Below are 10,946 nucleotides of genomic sequence, written 5' to 3'. Positions count from 1 at the left end.
CATTCCAGATAGTAGGTGCCCCCACAGAGAAGGCTCTCCCCCTGGGGGCCGCCAGTCGGCATTGTTTGGCTGACGGCACCCGGAGGAGCCCCTCTCTATGGGAGTGTACCGGCCGGTGGGAGGCTATTGGTGGTAGTAGGCGGTCCCGCAAGTACCCGGGTCCTAAGCCATGGAGCGCTTTAAAGGTGGTAGCCAAAACCTTGAAGTGCACCCGGAAGACCACCGGGAGCCAGTGCAGCTCACACAGGAGGGGTGTTACATGGGAACGCCATGTCGCTCCCATTACCACCCGCGCGGCTGCACTCTGCGCCAGTTGGAGCCTCCAGGTGCTCCTCAAGGGGAGCCCCATGTAGAGAGCGTTGCAATAGTCCAGGCGGGAGGTGACAAGGACATGAGTCACTGTGCGTAACGAGTCCCGATCCAGAAAGGGACACAACTGGCGAATCAGGCGAACCTGATGAAAAATCCTCCCGGTCACGGCTGTCAAGTGCTCTTCTAAAGACAGCCGTGAATCCAGAAGGACACCCAAGTTGGGTGGGGCCAATGATTCACCCCCAATAGTCAGTGATGGTGTCAACTGACTATATCGGGACGTTGGAAACCACAGCCACTCGGTCTTGGATGGGTTGAGCCTGAGCCTGTTCCTCCCCATCCAGATCCGTACAGCCTCCAGGCACCGGGACATCACTTCAAGGGCATTGTTGGGGTAATCCGGGGTGGAGATGTACAGCTGGGTATCATCAGCGTACTGATGGTACTCCACCCCGAAACCACAGATGATCTCGCCCAGCGGCTTCACATAAATGTTGAACAGGAGAGGCAGACCCTTGTGGCACCCCACATATGAGGGGCCTCGGGGTCGACCTCTGTCCCCCTGTCAACAGAAACTGCGACCGGTCAGAGAGAAAGGAGGAGAACCACCGTAACACAGTGCCTCCCACCCCTAACTCTTCCAACCGGTGCAGCATGATACCATGGTCGATGGTATCAAAAGCCACTGAGAGATCTAACAGGACCAGGACAGAGGAGCACCCCCTGTCCCGAACCCTCCAGAGATCATCAACCAACGCGACCAATGCCGTTTCCGTGCTGTACCCGGGCCTGAAGCCTGACTGGAACGGATCCAGATATGTCGTTTCATCCAGGTGCTGGGGGAGCTGTTGCGCGACCACACTCTCAACAACCTTCGCCACAGAGCGAAGGTTGGAGACTGGACAATAATTTACCAACATTGCCAGGTCCAGGGAAGGCTTCTTGAGGAGAGGCCTCACCACTGCCTCTTTCAAGGCGGCAGGAAAGTCACCCTCACCCAGCGAAGCATTTATAATCCCCTAGAGCCAGCCTTGTGTCACTTCCCGGGAAGCCAGTACTAACCAGGAAGAACACGGGTCCAATAAACAAGTGGTCGCGTTCAGTCTACCCAGAATCCTGTCCACGTCCTCAGGGGTCACAGGATCAAACTCATCCCAGATAACATTCTCAAGACCTGCCCGTGTCTCTCCCCCTGAGACTACCCAGTCGGAGTCCAAATCTTCCCGAATCTGAGTGATTTTGTCATACAGATACTGAACAAAATCTTCGGCTCTACCCTCCAAGGGGTCCTCCCGCGCTTCCTGATGGAGCAGGGAGCGGGTCATCCTAAAGAGGGTGGCCGGGCGATTATCTGATGACGCAATAACATTTCGCTGCTTTTATCGCCACTAAGTAATTCCTAATATGGGATCTTACTAGTGTCCGGTCAGATTCAGAAAGACTGGCCCTCCAACTACTCTCTAGGCGTCTTTTTCCGGTGCTTCAACTCCCTCAGCTCCTCGGTAAACCAAGGAGCCAATTGAGATCGGCGTCGGGTCAGAGGCCGCAAAGGCATGACCCGATCCAGAGCTCCAGTAGCCGCCCTATCCCAGGCGGCCACCAGGTCTCCAGTCGAGGTGTGTGCCAGAACCTCAGGAAATGGTCCAAGCTCCGTCTGGAATCTGTCAGGTTCCATCAGGCGCCTGGGGCGGAACCATCTTACCGGCTCCGCCTCCCTGCGGCGGGGTGCAGCGGTTCGAAAGTCGAGACGAAGGAGAGAGTGGGTTCAGACAAGGGTTCAGTAACTATATCCCCTATCTCAAGATCCCTCGACCACTGTCCAGAGACAAAAACCAGATCCAGCGTGTTTCCCCCTGTGTGGGTAGGGCCATGAATTAACTGGGTCAGGTCCATAGCTGTCATGGAAGCCATGAACTCCCGAGCCATCTCCGACGTCTCACCCATGCACGGCAGGTTGAAATCCCCCATGACCATAAGCCTAGGGGTCAAATGGCAGGAAATTCATTTTAAAAATTAACTATGAATTTCTTGCTGTTTTTTTTTTCCTCTGATAGCTATGCCAAAACATGAGTACGCAATTTTAGAGAAAGCAGTAATATGGGTTGTTCTTTTTCCTGATATATGTGAATTTCAATTTTAATTTCTCTTACTTCTTTAGAATCCCTTTCTGAGGTGCAACTTGTATCATCAGGGCCCAAAACACTAAGATCAGGGCAAAATCTCAATTTGCTCTGTAAAGTTCCTGGTATCTCAACCTTGGACAACTGTGCTTGGAACTGAATCTGTCAGGAAAAGGATTAGAATGGATTCCCAGAATCCATTGAACCTTGTCAATTGCTGTCACTGCTGTGTATTATTGTGCTGGAGGCCCACAGTGAAAGATTTTGCCTGCTCCTCTGAATAAAAACAGGAAGCTGATTGCCAGTAAGCATGAACGTTGTGGTGGTGCAGTTGTTAGAATGCAATATTTCAGGCTAATTCTGCCAACTGCCAGCAGTTCAATTCTCAGCAGCGGAATTGACTCAGCCTTCCATCCTTCCAAAGTGGGTAAAATGAAGACCCAGACTCTGTAAACTGTTTAGAAAGGGCTGTAAAGCACTATTAAGTGGTATATAAGTCTAAGTGCTAGTGCTATTTTTGTTCCAACAAAACAATATTCAGACAATATAATATGTGAATATACCTTGGATGAATATAACTCCTAGAAGAATATCCAAAAGAGTGGGCCCAGCCAAGAAGTTTAATTCAGCTCAAGGGGAAATTGAGAAAAACTCTTTCTACCCAATTGATCCAGCTGGCTGAGTCCACTCCAAAGAATTTGGGCTAATTATTGATGGGAATTTTGATAAAACATAATAATAAATATTTTGTCGATGGCATGAAAATGTCATCATTTTGTGTAACTGACTATGCAGGCAAAAACTGAGTGGATTTTGGATCACAATGTCATCGTACACGCTTCATCTTTTAATCATTTTCACTTGCCACATCAGATTTATTTTATCATTTTTTAATTTTATTTTTTATGATTTTACTTTTCATTTTATTTTATTGTTGCTTTTTTCAGCATATCCCACGTTTATTATTTTTGGAAAGAACTCAAGGCAGCAATCATATGCAACGCTCCTTCCTAGACATATTTTGCCCACCACAACAAACCTGTGAGTTGGGTTGGGCTGAAAGACAGAGTTTGGTTTAAGGTCATCAAGATGGTTTTCATGGCCAAGTAAGGACTTGTAGTCATAGTCTCCCATTTTCTAACCCAGTGCCTTTACCATTAGACCAAACTAAAATACCTTTAAACATAGAAATGATAGAGAAACCTCTATGAAAGAAGAATCTGGACTGCAATGGCACCATATATCAGGGGCATTTTCTGAAATGACACAATAAACCACCTTTAATATTCTAATTTGGTGAGAAATCCACCTTCATCTCTTCATTTCTATAGACAATGAAGAGCAAATGACAATCTCTTCTGGCATCCCCATCTCCACTTTTTTTATGGCATCTTCAAAGCAAGTCTCCCTGTCTCCCATAGTCTCTCCAGTTTCCAGGTTCTCACACAAAATTTGGGAATGATGGGAGCAAAGCCATAGCAAAGAAATCCTTCACCCATGTCCAAATCAACAGTCAACACACATGTTTCTGGATGGAAAACATCTATAACATCAGCAAATTCCTCCCCTTTCACACTTGGAATATGAAGTAGACAGTTGTACATCATCAATCATTCTGCTTCATTCTTGTGGTACCCAGTGAGGCTGGTTAACTCCTTCACCTTCAGATACTTCAGGTGGAGTCTGACAGAGATATGGAAGTTTGGCATGACAGGGTTTTTCAGGGAGATATTGGTGGAATTGCTGCAACCAGTTGGGAGTGTGAAGATACCTGGCATTCTCCCACAAGCATACAGATTCTGCCTACCCTTTCTAGTGGATCAAATATTGGGTTCCCTTGCCCTTCACCTGGAACCCCAAATTTCTTCCATTTTGTACATTATTTTCCCCTCCAATATCACTGCCAGAGAATTTGTGAGACTTCAGAACACAAAGTGCTTAGAGGCTTTTATTGAAGCAGCAACAAACAGTGAAAAATTAGTCAGAGTGAGGTAATTACAAGTGTAGAATTACAGGGTTGATGTGTTGGAGGACTTTGAAAGGTCCGTTGAAAATACCTGGTAAGAGATAGTATCAGCTAAGGAATGCCCTAGTGCTAATACACATGACTGCACCCCATTGTATAACACCAACACGATTATTAAATTTGCAGATGACACAACAGTGGTGGAGCTCATTAAGAAGAACAATGAGTCTGCTTACAGGAAGGAAGTACAAGGGCTGACATTGTGGTGTAATTAAAATAATCTCACACTTAACACCAAAAAAACTAAAGAACTTATAATTGACTTCAGGAGGAAGAGAGATGTACATTTACCATTGTACATAAATGGTGAGGAGGTGGAGAGGGTGGATAGTTTTAAATTTCTGGGCATTTATATCTCGAAGGACCTCTCATGGACTATGAATGCTAACATGCTTGTGAAGAAGGCACAGAAGAGGCTGTATTTCCTGAGAATGCTCAGGAAGATAAATCTATCTCAGCATCTACTTCTGTCCTACTATCGCAGCACCATTGAGAGTGTCCTGACAGATGGCATACTTGCATGGTATGGGAGCAGCTTTGTAGGGGACAAAAATGCTCTACAGAGAATCATTAAAACTGCCAGAATATCATTGGACTCCAGCTACCAGCCCTGAACGACACCTTTGAATCTCGCTGTTTGAGAAAATTGCATAAAATACTCAGAGACTTTTCCTCTTCCTGCTTACAATCTTTTTGGACTGTTGCCTTCTGGCAGAAGATACAGAACAATTAAAACTTGGATCACACATTTTCTGAATAGTTTTTATCCCAGAGCTATAATTGCATTCAACCATGAACTAAAGGACCACCATCAGTGAGCTGTTGGACAGTATTACTTGGTCTGTTGTGTGGATGTTTGGGTAGTTTAGGGGTGGGGAATTGCAGTGGGTGAGAGTGTGTTTGGGGATTGTTATGTGTGTTGGACCTGGTCTTTGGGTGTTAAATGAATTTTGTTGTATGGGTATACTGTGTATACACATACAATGACAATAAAGTTATTATTATTATTACTACTACTACTACTACTACTACTACTACTACTACTACTACTACCAGGATCAAAGCACAGAAAACTTCAATCAATGTTTAGGGGCAATCAATGGATGACCTCCAAGGACCCCAAATATATACTTTAGATGTTACTGCACTTATAGCCAAGACAACTGACTCTTATTGCCAAAATTCTGCCATTGGCAGAATTTTTCTATAGTAACTCTCTCCAACCTCTATTGCTATGACCCCCCTTTCAAACTTTGTATGGAAGACATCCCAGCATTCTTTCACAGGAGCTGTGAATTTTTTACAACAGGTGTTTGCTGCACTACAGATTGCAATGAAAATAGATTTATGGATAGAGAGCAAATGCTTATGACCCACCATGAAAGTCTATTGTAAAATGCAGTTAAATCTATGGGTTTCACAAACTCAATAGGTTTTCATTTTTGAAGAAGAAAAACAAATCCAAAATTGGTATCCTATAATACTATATTAAATATACATTCATAAAATGGTAATTAGCTTCTATTATATTTAAGTAGTGCTTTATGAATGAATCTTGGACAATGGTGAAAATGTAGCAACTTAGACTTAGACATTATTATTATTTTTTTTGCACATAGCTCTCAAAGGGTCACAACCTCCAATATACACTACATAAGCATGACACAATAAATAAATACCAAATTATGCATATGCCCTCATACCCACATACATTATATGACACAGAGAAACAACACAGTCTAGTTTGGATGAATACATGAACACTTGGGATATTAATTTCTCTTTGTGAGTTTCTCCCTGCAATTGAGGTCAGGCCGCAAAACAATGATGTAGCATTTTGGGAGGAATATACATCCCAGTAATGCAGCACTGGACACCAAGATGGAGAAGACCTCCACAGCTACCATGGCTTTGCCTTTTGTGCTCAGATAGGCTGGAAAGAAGGAGATCCACACACTACAGAAGGCCAACATGCTGAAGGTGATGAACTTGGCTTCATTGAAGCTGTCAGGTAATTTACGGGCAAGAAAAGCCACAATAAAGCTGGCGATGGCCAAGATACCCATGTAGCCCAAGACACAGTAGAAGAAAAAAGTTGATCCCTCATTGCACTGTAAAATCATTTTTTGGAGCGCTGAGTGCATGTCGAAGTCAGGGAATGGGGGATATAAAAACAACCAAATGATACAAGTACATACCTGAAAGAAGGAGCAGGAAAAGACAGTAGAAAGAGCCAATCTTTTTCCCACCCACTTCCTCATCTGAGATCCCGGTTTAGTGGCCATGAAAGCCACAATCACGATGATAGTTTTGGCCAGTACACTAGAAATGGCCACAGAGAAAGTGACCCCAAACAATGATTGTCTGAGAAGGCAAGACACTTTGCCAGGTTGGCTGAGGAAGAGCAAAGAGGAGAGAAAACAGAGGAGAAGAGAGACAAGCAGGGTGTAAGTGAGGGACCGGTTGTTGGCTTTGACAATGGGAGTATCCTTGTGCTTAATAAAAATTCCAAGCACCCAAGATGTCAATAAGAAGAAACAAAGAGCTGCTGAGGATAAACCAATTCCTAAAGTTTCTTCAAAAGTTAGAAACACCACCAGTTTCGGGATACATCCATTCTTTTCTTCATTTGGACAATGATCTTCTGAACATTCAAAACAGTCATCCATATCTGGAAGGAAAATCAAGGAATTTGTCATCCAGACCTTCCAAATTATTGAAAAATCACTTTACTGGTTTTATGCATCCTAAAGTAGTATATTAACATTCCCTTAATTCTACTGAATTTGGGTAGAATTTCTATCCTACCATTTTGATTTGAAATCTTTCGTTCTGGGCATGGAACACAGTCAAAGCAGCAGAATTGATTTCCCTCAATTCCTTTCTTCCAATATCCAGGGAAACAAGGATCATTGCATTGAGAAAATGGAAGGTTCTGGTGATAAGCATAAAAAAATATTTTGAAAAGTTTGATTTTTAAAACAATGTTTGTTTTTTCTCTTTTATGTTGTGAAACTATTTTCGGATTCCCTAATTGATTCTCAATGTATGAACTTTGATTTATAGTGTACATTAAAGCAATATAGAAATTACAATGATGTACAAAAGATCCATGTTTAAAGTGCAGGGTGAGTAAATAATTAAACATGGTGAAAAATTTATGGGAAAATGAGCACTCTTGTGATTTCAAATGGAAATGCAGTCTATATATGGCAACATGGCTTTTTTGTTTTAATATCATTTTGATCAATGCTTGATGATTTACATGATTGGAAAAGAATATGTCATGTCTCATTTTAAGAAACAGAAATTAGATTTCTAAACTGACTATGCTCAATATGGGATCATAATAGATTCAGGCATGGTTGCATCAATGACTCCATTCGTACCTGGTTAAAAGCTGGGTGCCAGACAATTAAATCTTCATCCATGAATAATTCTTTCCCTCTTGGAGCCTTGAGATCCATCTTTCCAATTCTAACTCTGGTAAAGGATCTGTTTGGAAAAGTGATCAAGTTGATGATGTCGAATCTACCTGTTGCTTCCCCTTTCTCATTCAGGAACATTGTCTCGCCAGCTGAATTGTTAAAAGAAATGCCTTGAAGAAATGGATGGAGCTACTTGAAAGAGAATGAGAGAGAGAGGGAGTACATTTCCACCTTGTTTTAAATTTGGTATTATTTTAAGGAAAAATAGAAAACGCCAATCAAATAAAACAGAATGAAAATATACAAATGCCTCTCATTATAATTTAAGCCCACTAGAGTTAACAAAAACGACGCTATAGAGCACTGCACACAGAATAACTAGACACGAGAAAAGTTTTTCCCAAATGCCATCACTCTGCTAAACAAATACACTGTCAAACTATTTACTAAGTTTGTACTACTATTAATCTTCTCATTGTTCCCACCACCCATCTCCTTCCATTTATGACTGTATAACTGTAATTTTGTTGCTTGTATCCTTACAATTTATATTGATATTGTTTCCTGATTGCTTATTTGTACCCTATGACTATCATTAAGTGTTGTACGTTATGATTCTTGATGAACATATATTTTCTTTTATGTACATTGAGAACATATGCACCAAGACAAATTCCTTGTGTATCCAATCACACTTGGCCAATAAAAAAATTCTATTCTATTCTATTCTATTCTATTCTATTCTATTCTATTCTATTCTATTCTATTCTATTCTATTCTATTCTATTCTATTCTAAAACGAGATCATATTTAATCATTCCTGATTGGTACAAAGCTATAAGGCAGTCTGAGGTCTGACTAATTACCTTTAGCCAGATTTTAGAAACTGAGACTCAAGCATTCTTCCATAGATAGATGAGAGGTGGAAATTATTGGAAACATAGGGTTGCCACATTTAGCGATGCCACATTTAAAAAAGGGCCACCTTTTATCTCATTCCTCTAAAACTCTGATAGAGACAGAAAGCTCAGCCCATGGAACCTGAAAAGTTCATGAGCCACACAAAGTATCTTGGAGAATTGATTATGGCTAGTAATCTAAATGATTTGTTTTAATCATCTCTTATTAGGGAACCAACGGTGATTTCCTACATAACTCCTACTGACATCTAAAAACATTTTTAGGTAGTAGCTTCTCAGTGACCACATTTAACTTTTTTGCACATTCAGAAAATATTAAGACTTCCCACAATGAGTCCAAATAGTAATTCTTCATCAAACTGCTCATTAAAATAAAAGAGCTGTCAAATGCAAAGGGAATACCTGCCAAGCCTGCAGTTGTGGAAGATCATTTTTTTTACCCATCATAGTTTTCCTCCTATTGAACCCCAACATGTATAGAGCCTGCAAAGCATGAGCCACAGAATAAACAGCATTGTAGACATTGTAGCTTTGGCCAGTCATTTCCATTTCAAACACAGGCGCAGGAAGATCTTCTAGCTTCATCTCCGCAATGCATTTCCTACTGTTTATTTCATGTAATTCTGCTTTTGGAAATGAACAATCAAATGATTGTTCCCAAACATCTTGCAGAAACCCATCTCTGCTGTCTGAAAGAGGATTTACAGTCTGAAGAAATTCCTTAAAACCTACAACTGCTGTTGAATGAACAGTGAAGGAAATAGCCCCATGGAACATCTGGACATCCCATGAGATTTGAATGCCTGATAAAATAAAATCAATCTGTGCAGTCATGATCCACACCTTTCTTAACAATACAGTTTCCTTGCTTTCAGGATCTACCAGAAATGAGACAACTCTCAGCCACATAATGGTCAATGATTCTCCATAGACAAGAAATGCATTGGCTTTGCTATTTATCCAATTCATGGAAATAATTGAGATTGTTTCATATACTTTTGGGAAGTCTTCCACATGGACTAGTTGGGAAAGCCTTTCTATGAACGATGAGCAGATTCCATTCTCTGAAAGTAAGGGCTGCATTTTCTGTAAGAAATTTTCTCCATTGTTGTTATCAACAGCAAAAATCCCAATCCACGTCCACCTGAAATGACGAAGCAGTTGGATAATCCCAATGGACTGATGGTCCTCTTTGGGGGCCATGAAATAAAGTGAAGAGAGCTTGCTGGTCTGAAATGCATCTTGGGCTAATGAGCCGTATGTCAGCTGCAAGAAAGTGAAGTAGTATTCTCTTGAGTTGTTAGATCAAATCTGATTATCCTGTCTAGTATTCATATAAAATATATCCAAGGAATATTTCCCCCCAGAATTCTTTGAATTATTAACATAGAAAGGAATGTCTTGGAATTATTGCAAAACATATAATAGATCAATTGTTTCAATAAAGAATTCTTCTATTGTGTGTATCTGAAGTAATTCCAAAAAATGTGGAGTACAGATTCAAATCTTCCTTCAGCTTTGGAATCTCCTCGGACACTCACTTCATGTAATAGGCATTGTAGTTTCAGAAACAGCAGCTAAGTATCAGACCTTAAGCCATGCAGAACATATTAACACAAACTTAAGCATAATTTTTTATGCATATTAATTATTTCATAACAACAATAAGATTAAGAATTTTCTTTTGAACCCCTTCAGAACTTACTTGTGGAATCTTGAAGAAATGTATAATATCAGCGATATAAAATGATGTATTGAAACCCAATCCTCCAATAATAGCCATGAGATTCTTCTGGCTATCACATTTGTAGTTAGGGACAAATTCCTGGGATTTGAAAAGCAGGTCCAGAGTGGTGCGATACGTCATCCTTGGGTTGTTGTAACAGTCATAGATGTTACAACAAGAGTGGAACCCAAGAGTGATGTTAGATAAGATCTGGGTGTCCTCATTGATCTCCTTCACAGCAAAGGCCAAGGCAAGGATGTGTTGATGAAATTTGGTGATTATACTGCAAAGAATTTAAATACCCCAGTTAAGAAAGGAAATGGACAGGTCTCATAAAGTGGCATTATATCTATGTGAATATCAAACTTTTCTATGATGGAAGTAGGAAGATAATAGGCTTTCTAAAATGCACAA

The 10,946-nt window shown here is 41.1% G+C and overlaps 1 protein-coding gene across 1 annotated transcript; it reads right to left on the bottom strand.

Annotated features, from left to right (window-relative positions):
- Positions 1 to 6,230: 6,230 nt before the first annotated feature.
- On the bottom strand, positions 6,231 to 10,673 carry LOC139324296 (vomeronasal type-2 receptor 26-like). The gene is made up of 3 exons (XM_070954017.1): positions 10,512 to 10,673; positions 7,267 to 7,342; positions 6,231 to 7,129 (listed from the first exon to the last, which is right to left on the bottom strand). The coding sequence occupies exons 1-3, from the start codon at positions 10,671 to 10,673 to the stop codon at positions 6,231 to 6,233; spliced, it is 1,137 nt and encodes a 378-aa protein (XP_070810118.1).
- Between the last annotated feature and the right edge of the window lie 273 nt (positions 10,674 to 10,946).

Source organism: Pituophis catenifer, unplaced genomic scaffold (genome assembly GCF_029215685.1).
Source record: "Pituophis catenifer annectens isolate HBS135680 unplaced genomic scaffold, rPitCat1.0.hap2 SCAF_15, whole genome shotgun sequence".
In the NCBI taxonomy this organism is placed as follows: Eukaryota; Metazoa; Chordata; class Lepidosauria; order Squamata; family Colubridae; genus Pituophis; species Pituophis catenifer.
This window is presented reverse-complemented; position numbering and strand designations above follow the sequence as displayed.